At 38.1% G+C, this 16,217-nt stretch overlaps 1 protein-coding gene across 6 annotated transcripts in view; it reads left to right on the top strand.

Moving 5' to 3' along the window:
• The window catches only part of STK39 (serine/threonine kinase 39), an 80,778-nt gene that overhangs the window by 22,293 nt on the left and 42,268 nt on the right, over nt 1-16,217 (top strand). For all 6 annotated transcript variants that reach the window (XM_059476300.1, XM_059476298.1, XM_059476299.1 and 3 more), the window contains 8 exons: nt 3,276-3,384; nt 4,695-4,836; nt 5,205-5,260; nt 6,941-7,050; nt 7,149-7,250; nt 7,438-7,571; nt 10,767-10,815; nt 10,922-10,987. In XM_059476300.1, the coding sequence (XP_059332283.1) occupies nt 3,291-3,384; nt 4,695-4,836; nt 5,205-5,260; nt 6,941-7,050; nt 7,149-7,250; nt 7,438-7,571; nt 10,767-10,815; nt 10,922-10,987 (753 nt within the window). In that variant the 5' untranslated portion in view covers nt 3,276-3,290. The remainder of the gene's footprint in view (nt 1-3,275; nt 3,385-4,694; nt 4,837-5,204; nt 5,261-6,940; nt 7,051-7,148; nt 7,251-7,437; nt 7,572-10,766; nt 10,816-10,921; nt 10,988-16,217) is intronic.

The following is a 16,217-nucleotide window of genomic DNA, read 5'->3' on the forward strand; positions in this document are numbered from 1 at the left end:
TTGGGATTTTCCTGGATTCTGGTTAGGAGAGCTATAGAAGTGTGTACACATGTGCATGCGTACACGTACATAATTAACTTTTTTCTGTGAGGTTCAGTTTACTTATGACTCAGTTCTATTAGAGAAACTTTAAAATTTGGTTTCAAAAATAGAGAATTTTTCTGGCAAAAGGCATAATTGACCTTCAAAACTCGTGTTACAACTGTACTAACATTTTCATTTCAGTTGATAGTACTTAAAATGTTCTTGTGTTTTTGGCAGAATTTGAGACTAAAAATTTTGAGCTTAATCAGTTTTTAATCACTTATTTTTCTGATGAAACAGTTTTTGTTGGCACAGGAATGTTCTAAAACTGTCTGTTCTCTGAACATGCTGTTTTTAAAAATGATGGTGCAGAGTGCTTATGAATGCTGTGCACAGGCACCCTTCACAAGTTCTCAGCTGTGTGGCCTTCAGAGAAGTGGAAATGCATCAACCCATGCAAGCAGACAGTATTTGGGCCAGTGTCAATTAAAATAGAAAGGCAGCGTGGGAGTGAGTTTAAATATTACTGAGGTTACACAAACTGCCAAACTCCTGAAATTCGATACTCTGTTTCCTGCAATGTCCTGTGTTCTCACTATTGTAACCTAAGTGTAACTTTACCCCCTAAGCCAAGGGAGAAGTCCTGTCCTTAGTACTGTCCTGACTGGGTATCCTCCATATTCTTTTACCTCCAGTTCTTTAGAACAATCCACCCCTCAAGCCCACCAACTCCAGAATGTTGTGTAGAATTGTTTGCTCGAAGGGATTTTCCAGGCTGTTGGCCTTTCTGCGGTGTTTGCCCCGGGGGGAGGAGGCGTTCAGGAGCCCCGGCTGTGTGGGGAGGCCCCGGGAGCCGGGCCCGGGGCGCGGCGGCATCGGCCTGCTCAGGGCCCGGCCGCTGCTGCAGCCCAGCACGGAAAGGACCTGTCTCGCAGTTGCTTATTAACTGTGTCACCCACCTGCCCTCAGGCTGAAAGACATTTTTATGCAGCTGCTCTGTGAAACTGGATCAGGAGTAACCTGGCTGAAAGAGGTTAGCTTTTAACCTGGGCATATTGCCTGGTGAAGCACACAAATGCCTGTGCTACTGCAAGCAGGGGTAAGAGAGGGATGAGGGAGAGACTTAAATTGCTGTTGCTTCTTTGCTGCTGTTGAATGTCTGAGGTGACATAAATGTGAAGAATGCTCCAGCGTTTTCTCCTGAGTGTTCTGCTGCAAGCTGTTTCCCAGCAGTGTATTTTAAATGAATTCTTTTTTTTCTCACCTGTGCATATTGTGGGCCACAGCCAAATGGAATGAAGTCTGTGGAGGCTTACTATTCTGTTTGTGATAGGAGTTTTCTAGAACTTCAAGTCTGAAATTATTTAATTGTTTCTTGACTAAAATTTCATCCCTTATCTCTCATGAGGTGCTTTCTGTTTGTTTATTTTTGTTTTGCAAAGACTCTTTGGAAAAAAAAAGTCATGAAAGCTGAGACGCAAGGTGCCTTTGGCAATGGTTACTGTGGTAGCTCAATTGTTGCCCATGAGTTGATGCTGGGAGGTAAAATATTCAAAACACTTTTCAGTTAAAGATAGTGAAGCTTATCTCAGTCAGTTAGTCACATTTCTGCATTATTAATGTCTGAGAAAATTAGATGAGATGCATTTTTGCCCAGTGGTGTCAGCTGGACTTTGAGTCACTGTTATATTACCACATAGGAAAACAATAAAACAGTGTAAGAAATGAAATAGTAACCAGGACTGGGGGAGTTACAGTTGAGGTTTAGAATGGGTAGCTCAATTAAGTACATGAGGCAGTAATTTGACTTGTGTTTAATATGACATGTCTTCTAAGAGAGGGAAATGTACTCTACATGTCTGTCTTCTGTCTTTCACCTACTGTTTTCTGGGGGATGACAGGGAGCTATCTTGCAAATTGCTTTTATTATTCAGGTTCATTGATTCATTATTCAGACATTCTTCCTTCTGTGTTTCAGAAATTGTCTAAGGAGGAGGACTTGGGACAGCAGTACAAGCTGAAATGTGTGTCAAACTACAGCCTGACTTTAATAGTTTCCTACAAGCACCATGAGATTAAATCCCAGTCTTTAATACATATAATTAACTTTTTGTTAGAAACCAGCTGTGATTTTGAATACATTGCAAATAAAGAACCTCTTTCAAACAATTGCTAAAATGAAGCTTAAAATTGAAAATGGCATTTGTGGCAGCTTTAATCAACCTAAGTGGGACCTGCTTAGTGCGTAACTTCTACAAGTGCTGTTGAGTCAGAGAGAAACAGTTCACCTCAAGCAGTTGCTTTTCAGAGAGAGGAGGGGAGGAAGACCTTTTTTAGCTGGATTGGCTTCCAGGCTGGCTCACCGTCCACAAGCATGTCCTCTAGCACCAGGGGTGGATCAGGGCTCTGTGGCTGGAAGTAGAGAGGGAGAAGTAGGGTTGGGACATCTTAAATTGGTGAGGCCAAAGCCTGTGGTACAGAAGAGGCCTCATGCTCCTGTGTAAGGATTGGCAGAAGAATGAGAGCGGCCAGAAAGGTGTTACAGAGCAATTATGTGAAAGAGTGAATAGAAAAAGAATTCTGCTTGAATTAACAGATACAAGACAGTCATTCTTAATGTGTACAGCTGTGGCGTGTCATAGATGCTGTTACTTGGTAGTGCCACGTTGTGCATCTGTTAGTGCCTGTGTGTTCCTCTAGTCAATTGTTTCCTATGATTTTTGGCCTGTAATAGTGCTTTTTCTCTATTTCTGTTTACTTGTGTGGCTCTGGTGTCTACCTGTCTGTCCCACAGCAGCTGAGCCAGTGGTGCTATGTCCTTTGTTCGATGGCTTCCTTCCTCTTTCCTACCTGTTCCCATTCTACTCTTCATATCCCTTTTAAACAGAAAATGCAGTAGATTTTGACCTTTCCTTGCATTTTGTTGTCCAGCCTCTATCCACACCTTCAGCTCTTGGAGACTACTCATTCTTCATTGCTTACTGTGAATTTGAGACTTTAACAGTAATTTCTTTGCTGTTCTCAGGAGAAAAGTGATGTAGCTATGCCTGTATCTCATGGCCAGACTTGCCTCGTGTTCTTAGCAATAATGTTTTTTCTTGCATGCAGATCTTTAGGTAAATTAGTGTTTTAATGCCTTGATGCCCTGTACGTACTTTAGCTCGGTTATAGTATTTCACTTTGGAAATTAAACTTTATACTAGCAAAACTGATAGCTGGCTCTGTTGTTTTGGACTTTGTATTTCTTACAGAAAGAAATTCAAGCCATGAGTCAGTGCAATCACCCTAATGTGGTGACCTATTACACATCTTTTGTGGTGAAGGATGAACTGTGGCTGGTTATGAAGCTATTAAGTGGGGGTAAGTTACTGGTTTTACTTGTTCAGCTGCAAGGCAATTTTAGGATTTTTTTTTTCCTAATGTACCACCTGCAAGTTCATTGAGCTAAACTAATGAGAAAGGGGTAGACACTACATGGAATGAACCTTGAGATGTTAAGGAGGAACATGCAAGCTAACAAAGTTTGTATATCTATATTCATAGGAGAGGCTAAGAATTAATGAAATATGGTAGTTATATAAACAGAATTTAATTTTCATTCTGAACCAATTTATTAAAGTTCTCTGTTAAGGCTGTGTAGAGAAAACTGATTAGAATGAATTCAATTCTGTCAGTGTGTTGTTTTATGGAGTTTCTCTGGAATCCTCTGTATTTTTATAAAAATGCATATATATTTAATTTCATAATGAGTATTACTGATTCCTTATTCAAGCAAGATCCATTCAAGGCCAAGTATTACAAATACTGCATCCTTTTTATTGCTTAAGCTAACCAAACACTCATTGCATTGTTTTATGATAATAGCTACTGGTATAAAATTCTTATTTAGTTCTGGAAGAGGAAAAAGGAGGCTGAACTTAATGTGCTTGCAATTCAGCAAAGAGAGGCCCCAGAAGAAAATGGTTGCTCTGGTTCTGTTGTTACATGATGTTCAAGAAAAAGAACAAGATTAGTCTTGATGGCAGCAGGCTGCTTTACCACAACGCTGGAAAACAAGGAGGGGAAGTGCTCAAAGCACTTGTGTCACATTTGGTTGAATTGGTCACTTCAAGCAAAAGCAAGCATAGACCATGAGAGAAACAAGTGATTCATGACAGGAATTTACTGTGAGCTGTTGGATAGTGCTTGGATAAAACAAAATGTGTCCATTAAAAGCCTTGAAGTGTATAATAACTGAGGTTCTATGTCAAACTGTGTGTCACTAGGAATGTTATAATTTGTTTGCATTTGTCTCCTTCCAGTCTTGCAGCTGTGTGTTTACATTGTGAATACATGAAGCGTGATCTAAACTGGATAATAAACCAAGATCTTTGCAGTACATGTCTGTTTAAATGTGGGGTACTCCTGAATTTTTAATTAGTGGTTGCTTTGCAAGTGTTAGCAGATCTTTCTAATGGATCATTAAGTGTTATAGTATTTTTGACAAAAAGCAGTGCTCAATATCTTGTTCGAATGGGTTAGTGGTGTGCTTTATTCTAAGAGCTAGTTACATACATGCAAAGATTTAAATTGCAGCAGCATAGAAAGAATGAAAAAATACAGCTTTCTGAGGAATCTGGTATGATAATGCTTTGAATATGCTTTTTTTCTCTCCTGGATCTGTAATACAGGTTCAATGCTTGATATAATAAAGTATATTGTCAACAGAGGAGAGCACAAAAATGGTGTGCTTGAAGAACCCATAATAGCAACAATTCTTAAAGAAGTTTTGGAGGGCTTAGACTATCTACACAGGAATGGGCAAATTCACAGGTAGGAGCATTATACAGAATGAAAAGCATTTTCAAAATTGACTGTAGCTTGTTGAAAGCTTTAGTTTGTGAGACTATATTTATAAAAGATCGTAAGCCAGATTTTGAATGTAAATATCTCCCTTCTTAAAATCTATTCCTGAATTTTGCTCCTTTATGCTTGATCTGAATTCTGGTCTTTGTATGGAGTTGGAGTTTGAGTTCTGCACTCTGTTTTTGTTATTCAGTTACATTTTACACGTCAGCTTCCTTTCTCAGTTTTAAATTTGAAAATGCTATCTTGTGAAACTATTCAGTGCGCAATATTTATTTGTTTGCATAAAATGCACAGTATGTGCTTTCATGCTAACCTCTGTTTGTACATTCTAGAGATTTGAAGGCTGGCAACATTCTACTGGGTGAGGATGGCTCTGTACAAATAGCAGGTAATGGTGGTGGTAGAGTAATGAATGAAAAAAAGCAAAAGGTAACTGCAGCTGGATCAGGGGCAACTGATATCAAGGGGGAAAATTCTTCTATTGGCTTTTAACTATTCCTTTTGGGGTTTTGTAGCCACAAGTTATCCAGTTTCAGATTTTGGGGTTCTTGATTAATGGTACTTGACTCAGAAATTATTCAATATTTCTCTGTGTCACATCAAATATTTAAGGCAAATTTTCTAATGTCCTTTTAATGTTTCCATTTTATTCAACCATGCACCTTAAACAGCTTACAAATGGTAGAAGCTGGTATTTCTGTTAATTTCATTTTTTTTCTGCAAGTAATTGTAATAGTTCTTGGGAATCCAACAATCTGTGTATACTGTCCATCATAAGGACTTGGACTATAAATTTACTAGTCACTGAGATGTAAGAGATATATCTCACTGAGAATTATTTTTGGCATATCTGCCATTTGTCTGGCAGTGGTATCTGTTGGATACAGTTTAGCATCTTAAATGTCCTCTGAGTGCATTGATGTGCTTCTTGATGTAATCTGTATGAATTGAATTATTTGGTCTTGTAAGAGCAAGGCTCATATGCCATCTCTCAGACTGGTATCTGGAATATTTCCAGATGATCTGGCAAACAATGGGAGCAGGTGGTGATACCTGCCCCTTCCCCCAGCACACTGCCAGGCCTCCCACAGTCTGTAGGGGGGGACTGGGCACTGAGAGCCCTTGGTAATAAAAATGGCTATAGACAGAAGTTGTAATTTTTATATAAATGATGCTTTCTAAGTACCATGTAAGCATGTGTTTTAAGGGCTTTAATATGCCAGTGTCAAATAATGGTAAAACTACATTTTTCTGTGATTACTGGAGGTGTTTTCTTTTCAACCTTAAAATCAGGTAACAACAGGAAAGCATTAGGGAATAAATTGAAGTATATAGTGAAATACTCTATTTCAGTATAACTGGATTGTAATTAGTACAGTTGAAAATACTCTTCATATAGTTCTATTCAAAATTGACAGTATTTCTACATACACTGGGAACCTGCTCTTTCTTCCACTTACACACCTACCTCTCCCTCTGTATGATGCTACTACATCATACAACTGTCATTGATGTAGTAACAGATTAACAGAACACTGAGCCTTTTGGCTTTTTTTCTTCTATTTCAGAATTTGGAGAAAACTGTTCATGTCCTGGTCTACTATTCAGTACATATTAGTGATGGCTTTTCTGATTGCCTTTGGTTTGTCAAATTCCCATAAGAATTGAAGTTACGTAAAGTATTCTCTCTTGTTCAAATCAGATTCATGTTTAGTTTCTATGCAGAAGAAGCTTCTTGTCTTTGAACAATAGCAGATGCAAACCTTGGCACAAAGTGAATATTTGAAAACCCGAGGTGACAGATGTATTGGAGTTCTTTGCAACTTTATCCAGGAAGACACATACTGTGAGGTTAAACCTGAGGATGTTTTAGTGTGGATTTCCTTGATAAAACTGTACCTTCTATTCCATAGCATTTCATGAACAGCGTGTTGTGGAGCAAAGGTCAGCTTTGCAATGGAGAGTTTCTATAAGCATTCCTTCAGGAACTGACTTTATTTCTAAATTGTACAACTTTTGCTTTGTTATTGGCAGTTTAACAGATTTCAGCTCTTCTCCTCTTTTGCAGATTTTGGTGTTAGTGCATTTTTAGCAACTGGAGGTGATGTTACTCGTAACAAAGTAAGGAAAACATTTGTTGGGACTCCCTGTTGGATGGCCCCTGAAGTAATGGAGCAGGTATTTCTAATGCTAATCAAAAATTTACAGCATTTTGTCTCTTAATTGTGGAACTTGAGACATTACCAACTTGGTTTTCCATTCTGGTTCTGTTGCAGGTGCGAGGTTATGACTTCAAGGCCGATATGTGGAGTTTTGGGATAACAGCCATTGAGTTAGCAACAGGAGCAGCACCTTATCACAAATACCCTCCTATGAAAGTAACAATCACTTTGTAATTGTTAATGCTGTTAGCTGTATTATTAATGCTGTTAGATAGTACTACTTCATTTTCAGTAGCAACTCAGGGTATCTAAATAGATGTATTCTGTGGAGTATTTTTTTCTTTTAATTTCTACATTTCAAATTGGTTTTGCTTATGACACCTCATTTTTGGGTTTATTTTAGGTGTTAATGCTAACGCTTCAAAATGACCCCCCCACTTTAGAGACAGGTGTAGAGGACAAGGAGATGATGAAAAAGTATGGCAAATCCTTTAGAAAACTAATCTCATTATGCCTTCAAAAAGATCCTTCCAAAAGGTAGGTCACTATTGTCATGTAAAATAGAATTATTTTTGAAAATATATAGACTACTTTAAGTTCCAGTGATGTAATCTTTAAGTGTATGGTTTGAGTTTTGTATATAGCACCCTTCAGTCACCTCCATCTGGGAAGAAGAAATTGCCCTTTTACTGTTCCTTAAGTTTACTACTTCTGATTGTTAACCTAATGTATTTAAACTTAAACACAGTATTGAATTAAATGTGGATCAAATAAAAGTCCTTGTTCTACATCTTAATTTCTCATCCAAAGTAAGATATAAATATTGATACTGTGCACAAGTCTAACAAGACCGTTCAGACTGAGCAGCAGAACTGTTGGTAACCAAATATATAATTCTCTTGGCCTTTAAAAGAAATTAAAAATGAATAATTGTATGTTGATTTCTCTTTTTGTGACATAAACTTAGTGTTACTTTTAACTGGGATATTTCCAGAGAAAATTACTTAGTAAGATGTATATTTTTTTTTACTGTAAAGTTAGGGGCTCCAAGTTTTTTGAATTTTCTTCATGTTTATGTAGGGAACTGCATGTCATGTTGTCTTTGCTGTTTGTTCTTTCTTGCTGTGTTTTTTAAATAGCCAAGGTGTTGAAAGTATTAAACATTTATTTCAAAACCATTGAGATCCCAAGTTCCCTGAATGATTAGTTTATCTATTCATTTTTATGCAGACTCATTTTTGCAGGCTTTTTTCTGCTGAAGAACTGTATGAAGCATGTTCAAATTAACATTATTTCCTAAGGTGTTAAGTATATCACTGTTTTCTAGAGTTTGAACTACTATTTTGTGGGGAAAGATTGCTTTGAGAGAGCAATCCTGATTGTATGTGTCATTTATGGTGTGTACTTCCTGAAGTAATGTTAGCCCAAGTGCAGGATATGGTTGTAGGGAGTCACATTGAGTAGGTGACAGCAGGAATACTAGAGAACAAGTACAATTAACAACAAAGATTATGGCCATGTCTTTATTCTTGAAATACTTGAATTTTTTTTCACTCAATGATCACTTGTGTACTGCTTTCAGATTCTCAAACCCCTTACCCTTGTTGATCTTAGTAGCAAGTTCTGATGCTTTAAGCTTAGTGCTGCAGTTTGGCTGCTTACAGATAGGAATAATAGTAATAGTGGATAATCAAGCTCTGGATAATCAAGCTTCCTGTTGTTTCCTGTATCTAGCAATTTTCAGGCAAGATTAAAGTGGTATTAACTAATGAGAAGTAAATAAAATGAGTTTTCCTTGTCTCCTTGAATACATAATGTGGAGTTACCTGTGTGTAGTAAAGGCGTTGGTGTTTAAGGTACTTATTTAAATTTATACATTTTTTAAAACACATGCAACACCTTCATACTCAGGATTGCCTTGAATGGAACAATTAGACCAGCAAATAGGTGTTCAGATAGAAACATACTGGTTTCATATTTCTTAGAATCCAGGATGTAATTTTGCATGGAGATCCCTCCAGCAGCCATTATGTCAGTTGTGGGAGAAGCCCTTGCTGTTTGCGGCAAATTCTAGGACTGGCATTGCACTGCTGCTGTTGCAGACTATGATCTTTTTCTTTTGGGGATCTCTGTGGGTGTTTCTCTTTCCACAGTGCCAAGGATGCTGCTCATAGTCCACAGCTGCAATTCATTGCTGCAGCTTGTGTGTAAAAACAGGGCCAGAAAACATGTCCAAGCCAGTTCAGAAGCTTCTGGCATAATTAATGGTAGAGGAACAGAGAACACCAATTTGGATAAAACTTTACTAAAATGTAGCTTTTAAGTGTGCATAACCCTGTTGTAAGATGTGATAGCAGTGTACTTTGAGAACTCTAAAACTTTGGCATTGAAGCTATTTTTTCTTTTAAATAGTTTTCCCTTCCTTTTTGCTCATTCAGGATACAGTTATGAATTATTACCAAGTCTGGTGGTCTCCACAGGACCACTGATTGAAACTCCTTTATTGTAGAACTTGGGTATTTTGGAGGTGAAGAAAACTATGTGCTCTATGGAACTTATTGTCTAAATTGAATTTTTTGTTAATGTCAAGTTGTTTCATTATTCCTTGCAAGTATGAACTGATATATACATACAGACTACTAACTACTACTCTTTTGCTCACTAACTTTACTGATCTGTCCTCAAAGAAATAAATTAGGTCAGATTTTTGGGGTTTTTTTGAGATTGAGATTTTCCAAATGGAAGCTTTCTCACTGTTTTACCTAGTTTGTTCAATATTCAATCTCTTGCTGGAATTTGAATGGAAAACTAGAGCAGATGTTTCTTCTGTTTATTTAGAAATTATGAGTCTTGAGGATTTTGACTTCCCTAAATTTAGCTGTGTCAAAATTAGTCCTAATGGTGGTATGGGCTGCTAATGGAAATGATTTTATCTCATCCCAAGAGATGCTTCACTTACTCTTCAGAGTCTGCTTCAGTACCAGAATCTGGCTTTGGCTAGATAAGTGGCTTTTTAGATCCCTGAATCTAGGGAGACAAAACCTGCTGTAGGAATCACTTGGATAGCTGCAAGACTGATTGTGGTTATCTCTTGGAAATGCTGAAACAAACTTAAGCAGAACTGCAAGTAAAAATGAAGGGTGTCAGTTTTTACCTTGCAGCTGTTGTTTTGGTTTGTATTTGTCTGTTTGATTGGAAGATTAATTTTCCTGATGACTCTTTGGTTTAAGCACCATGTAAATAGTGTCAGTATAGTTCTTGAGAATATCTGCTGACATCAATGAGGTAAAAGAATGCCAATAGGAGGTACTCATGCTGCTGTATGGAAAATGTAATTATGCTTTTATTGCTGTGGAGCAACGTTTTAGGTGTATTCATAGAGTCATTTGGGGAAGAAAGCAATACCTCCCTTTTTTTGGTGGGTTTTTTGGGTCTTATTTGTTTTTTTTAAAGGTTAAATGCATTTGTGTTGAACAAAGAAGAGGGAAAAATGGCAGCTTAAGAGACTGACTTTTTTTTTTTCTGTTTTTTGGTATTTTTGCCATAGTCTTAATTTTTTTCATGTGTGGTAAGTGAGTTTGTGTGAATTAATTCAGTAGCTATGTTCATTCATTCCCCATTCATACAGTACTAATTCAAAAGTGTTAGAGACGTACCATTTAACTAACGTCTGTGCTGTATTCACTGGGAGGGGTCCTTGTTTTCTGTTCTAATTTATTATTGATCTTTCAGGCCCACAGCATCAGAACTTTTAAAATGCAAATTTTTCCAGAAAGCCAAGGTAAAACGTTTAACCCTATGAGTAAATTTTACTCTGCCTTAAAATCTATGTGAAATGTCTTCTTTCCTTGTACTGATTTTTAACTTAATAAATGTTGGTTTTGCAGAATAGAGAATACCTGATTGAAAAGCTTCTCACTAGAACACCTAATATAGCACAAAGAGCAAAAAAGGTGAGTGCATTCACATATTTTTCCATCTAGTGTGGAAGATAAAGCAGAGACTCCTCAGTTGCCTTACATTTTTAGTTGAATAACTGAGCCATACTTTTAATTTAGTCCATCAAAGATAGTGAGTGTTGAATGAATGTTTTCTGCAGCTTTGTTTACTCTAGGAAGCCCTGAGGCATTTTTATTTCCTTTCTGACCTTGTCAAAATGATAGATGATATTTGTCATACTTGATAGGTTTTTTTTCCTCACTTCCTCTTAGAAAGCTACAGGTGAAGTAGTTGTGAGGAAAAAAGGTGACCTGCAAACATATAGGTTCATAAACTGCACAGTTCACATCTTCATTGATCACCTAAGGAAAGGGTGAAGATACTTTAAATGGTATTTATTGAAATCAGCCTGATTCTTTGGAGTATTTAAAATGTTATTCCTAAAATGTCAGGTCAAAACTCTGCAAGAGTGCTGCTGAGTTTTTCACACCAGTGGAGCATTATTCCACAGGTGACAGAGTTAAACCCACAGCTATGCTTGTATTTCTGTGGTGCCTTTGGCACTTGTATAAATGAGCTTACCAAGTCATGTGCAGCAGAATAAAAAAAAATTGTGATTCCTAACAGGTAAGTATTGTAAAATCTTTCAATATGAAGCAAACTGCTGTTCATAAGAGCTAAGAAACAGGAATGAATGTAGACTCCTGTTTGTTGTGTGTGAAAAATTATTGAACTTCCTTTTCCCTTTGTGTTGTGACTTAACTCACCATGTCTCTTCAGTATGAGGTGCTTGCTCAGACTGCTGAGCCCCTGCAGGTGACAGACACAGCAGTGTGCTGAGTCCAGCCTTCTAAAAGCAGGCTTTGCTGGGGGGATATTTGGAGGAAGCTATTTTAGAAAAGGAGCTGTTTCAGCCTTTGTTGGCATGTCAGTTGGGCTGCAGCTACCCGGAGCAGCACCTGCACGATTTTCTGTTGTCTTTGGGAGTCTTGGTCTAGTGTAGTTGTACAACACTGCCATGTTCTCACAGCCGGTGGCTCACATTTGAAAGAGACTGTTAGCAAGGTCTGAGTGCTTCAAGTTCCTTCGAATCTTCTTCATATGGAAGTAATTTTGGGAACTTGGTGGTGGGCTCTGGGAGGCTTGAGTAGGAGAGGGTTTGTGGCAAGGGTGTTGTGCTGAGCGGGTTCGAGCCTGCATGGGGGGAGGAGGAGGAGTGTTCAGGGTTTGGCCGTGCGGTGGCAGCAATGCCCACACAAACCAAGATCCAGCCGGAGAAGACCCGTCTCTGCTTCTGGGTTTGCCCCCCGGGAGCGCAGGAGGGACCCGGACCCGTGCTGGCTCCTGGCAGGGCTGTGCCTCCTCCCCGCTGGATGCCGGGCCAGCTCTAGAGACTGCCTCAGCGCATGCATGCACGCACGGAGTACTTTATATTTCTTTGGATAACATAGCACTTGGAATTGCGAGGGGGAATGCAGGATAGCCTGCCCTACATCACCAGAAATAATTTTCTGAATTGCTTCTTTGACAATTATTTCTAATTTGAAAGAGGTGTGAATCTTATGAAATCAAAGCTATACAGTGGTGGATACATATTGATATGTCTTTAATTACATCATAAATGGGAAAAATATTTGGGTTTTACCTACTGAAAATGCTGCGTTGTTTATATTTTAAAAGTACACAATATTAAAATTCATTGGGGATTTAAAGTTTAATTCACTTGTTAGAACTGTGCATGTAGCTGCTGTTTTAAGACACCATAAAATATAAATGTACTTTAATAATGAAACTCTGGGGTTTTGTTTAAAAAGCTTGTGTAAGTTGAGTTTGGTTGCTTAAACATTTACATATAAAATGTCTAAGAGGTTTCTCTTGGAAGAAGTAACCCCTGTACTTGGAAAACTAATATTACTAGAGCAATGGATGGGATGGAGCTGGTGTCATCACTGCTTAAATTATCTTCTGTGGCACTTGCTGTGAAATGCCTATGACTAATGATCTGTAGCACCACTGCTAGTACAGATGTCAGATCTACCCTGTGGTAATCTAATTTTTCTTCCATTTACCACATGTATAATTGCTTTGCCTTGTTGCCCAGAACTCCAGTCTCAGTTTAGTTTTAATTTTAAATTCCTCTCTGTTGACATAGTGTTCCCACATTTTGCTTCTGCCTTTATAGCTTATACTTGGCATCTGTTTTTTTCTAAATATGACTTTGGGTCTGTTTGTGAAATCCTGAAAGCAAATACACAGGTCTTGTATGTGTGAGGAAAACATTTGGTGCTATAAAGATGTGTCCTGCTTTAAACCCCAATTTAATAATTGAGCAACATCTTCACCGTGTGTTTAAAATACTGTGTAACATTAGAATTGTAAGCCATGTGTTTATGCACGTTTCTCCTGTTCCATTTGCTTTTAATTCTGCTGAATTTTAAATTAGGTCCTTCTTCCTTGCCCTAGCCTAGTAATTAAGGATTAATGCTGAACCACTTACCCAGGAGGAGCATGTCCTGCCTCTTCCTGTGCGGGACCTGGTTAGATACATATTGGTACTGATCCACAGCAGTGAGTATTACACCCTGCAACTTCTTACTGGCAGTTCTGGGTTTCACTAACGGGCCTGCTCACCTGTGCTGCTATCAAGAAGGGCTGGAGAAAAGGCTGTGTGGAATGGTCAGAGCTCAGTATGCTAGGGTAAGCAGGGACATGCTCTGAAGCCACACTTCTGTCATTGATATAAATGTAGGAGCCCTGGCAGCCCGTGCCTCTGCCTGGTTAGATGGTGTGATGGTAGAGCAGCCTGCCCTGTCCTGCCTGGATGAGGGCTGTGTGCACTGCTGCCATAAAACAGGCCACCATATAAGAGTTTGAATATACTATGTATTAGCATGTGCTGAACTAGTTTTAATTTTGAACTGAACACTAAGTTGTTTCATTTGTGATTAGGATTGCTGTATTGGAAGAGAGCAATTTGAAATTTGTAACAGCTTGTAGAGTTCCACAGCCAATTTTCAAATCTTCTCACACTAAAAAATTAATTATAACTCTAAGTACTCTGTATGCCTAAAGGCCCTGGGTCAATTTTATGGTTTTATAATCCTATTTTTTTTATTTTTAAAATCTCCTGCATGACTGCCACTTCTCCAAAGTGAACAGGGAAAAGCATGTATCTACATTTCATTTTATTGCTGTCTGAAGTGCTCCTAATAAAAAAAAATTTGAGCAATAATTGGGTTTGAATTCTATTTTTGGAATGATGGTATTGCATTGTGCTTGTAATAGAAACTTGTAACAGAAAACTTGTAATAGTTGCTTGTAATAGAAAGTTTTTTAGAGCTGAGAGTTTTGTGTTAGTGGGAAAAACCTGTGACAGCATGAAGAGATGATTAGTGTGAGTGATACCAGTTTTGATTATACTTCACTAGAAATGCTCTTGTGGATGGGTTGTAATTCTAGCTCCTCAGTACAGCTAATTTAAGATAATGGTCATATTTCGTTACATAAGATATCATCAATCCCCTGAATTTAATGAGAAAAATATCATTATATCCCAGATTTCTTGGACAGCTATAACAACATGATTGCACCTCAGCAAGACATACATGTGCAGTCCTTCCTTGCTTCAGGAATAGATTTAATCTGATAGATAGATCTCACCAGTGATGTGTGTTAGTACAGCTGGACTCCAGCTGAATTGCAAAGCAGAGAGCAACACGAACCTGAAATCAGATTGTTAATATAATGGTATATTAACTTTTCTTTACAGTATAAGAAAGTCTTATTTAAATAATATTGACATATATAAGGAAGGGACATGGGTTATACTGGAACACTTTTTCTGGAAGGCAGTAGCTGAACTATAAATGTGTTTGGCAAGGCTTTGTGTGAGGGAGGGCCTTCCATTGCAGAGGATTAATTGTTCAGGTTTTCCAGAACACTGCTACAAATTTAAAAAAGATAGTGGAACTGTATTTATATGGTTGAATATCACTTAAAGGAGAAAAAAAAAAAGGAGAAATTGCCACTCACACTATGTCCGGTAATTTTTTTATTTTCAAGAAGTTGTTGAAAGGGAAATCTAATAAAAGCACTTCTTCCAAGTGTCCAAATGTAAATTTGACAGCAATTCAAATAATGAGAAGGCAGTGCCTGCATTAGTGGGTAGTAGAATTGGGAGGGGCAGACACATGTAGTTGCACCAGCTTTGTTTTAACATTTCATGTAAAGGAAGAAGACAGCTTAGTGTTGCCATGCTGTGTTTGTGCCATTAGATGCAAGGACCTTCATGCACTATGAGTTTGTCCATCTTTTATTTCATAGGGTGCTTTTACTATCTGTGTGCTTGCTTGTGAGGATGGATTTTGTGCCTTTTCAAATGGATCTAATTGTTACCTAAGGAAATGAGCTTTGAAACAAACCATGGCGTAGTTGAGTGTCTTTGTACTTCAAATAGCCATATGCATATCTGAAATAACTTGGATTACTTAATATGGCAGAGTTTAAAAGCTTGTACATGATTCATCTTAGCTGTTGAAAAGTAGCCCTGTTCTCTACTGGAAGGTGTGTTCCAGTCCATGGGCCATCATGGTTCCACTTCAGAATTCATTTTTGCAGTGAGTCCCTGTCTCTTGTGTGACTGCTTTGATCTGCTCCTCAGCTAGTGTTGTGTTCCTGACCTGTTGACTTGTTCAAAAACATCTTGGACATGGACTGACAGGGGGTTGGTGTGTGTTGAAAGTTTTTCTGCTTAGAGCAGTAGCTCTAAGTATTTGGCATTTACTGAAGCTGTTGAAACTTGCAGAACTGGAGGAGGATTTTCTTAAAAGTGCTGTTGAAGGAGTCATGATTAAAGAATCAAGACAGGATAAAGGAAGTCTGGGTGTGTATGATGCTGGTGGTAGTCTTTGATCAGGGATTAAGCCTTGTAAATAAGCAGAAGATAATCCTATTTTTACCCTGTTTTGTAAGGATTTGGTTTCCTGTCACTGAAAAGGTGCATCAAGGTGCTGGTTTTACCTGTTTACCCTGTGAGAAATTAAACCTCAAACATTTCACTTGCATGACATCCAATACCAGATTGCTTCTCTTGGATTTGGAATGGCTCCCTAAGTGAAACTGTCTCAATGGACTTAGTTTTTATTTAATAATTTTCCCAGTTTATAGGCCAAATCAATATTGTGTCAATGCAGGCAGCATCAGCTGGTTAGCTGGGGTCACCTTATTGTCATGGGATTTCCTTTC

Source organism: Ammospiza nelsoni, chromosome 7 (assembly GCF_027579445.1).
Source record: "Ammospiza nelsoni isolate bAmmNel1 chromosome 7, bAmmNel1.pri, whole genome shotgun sequence".
Lineage (NCBI taxonomy): Eukaryota > Metazoa > Chordata > Aves > Passeriformes > Passerellidae > Ammospiza > Ammospiza nelsoni.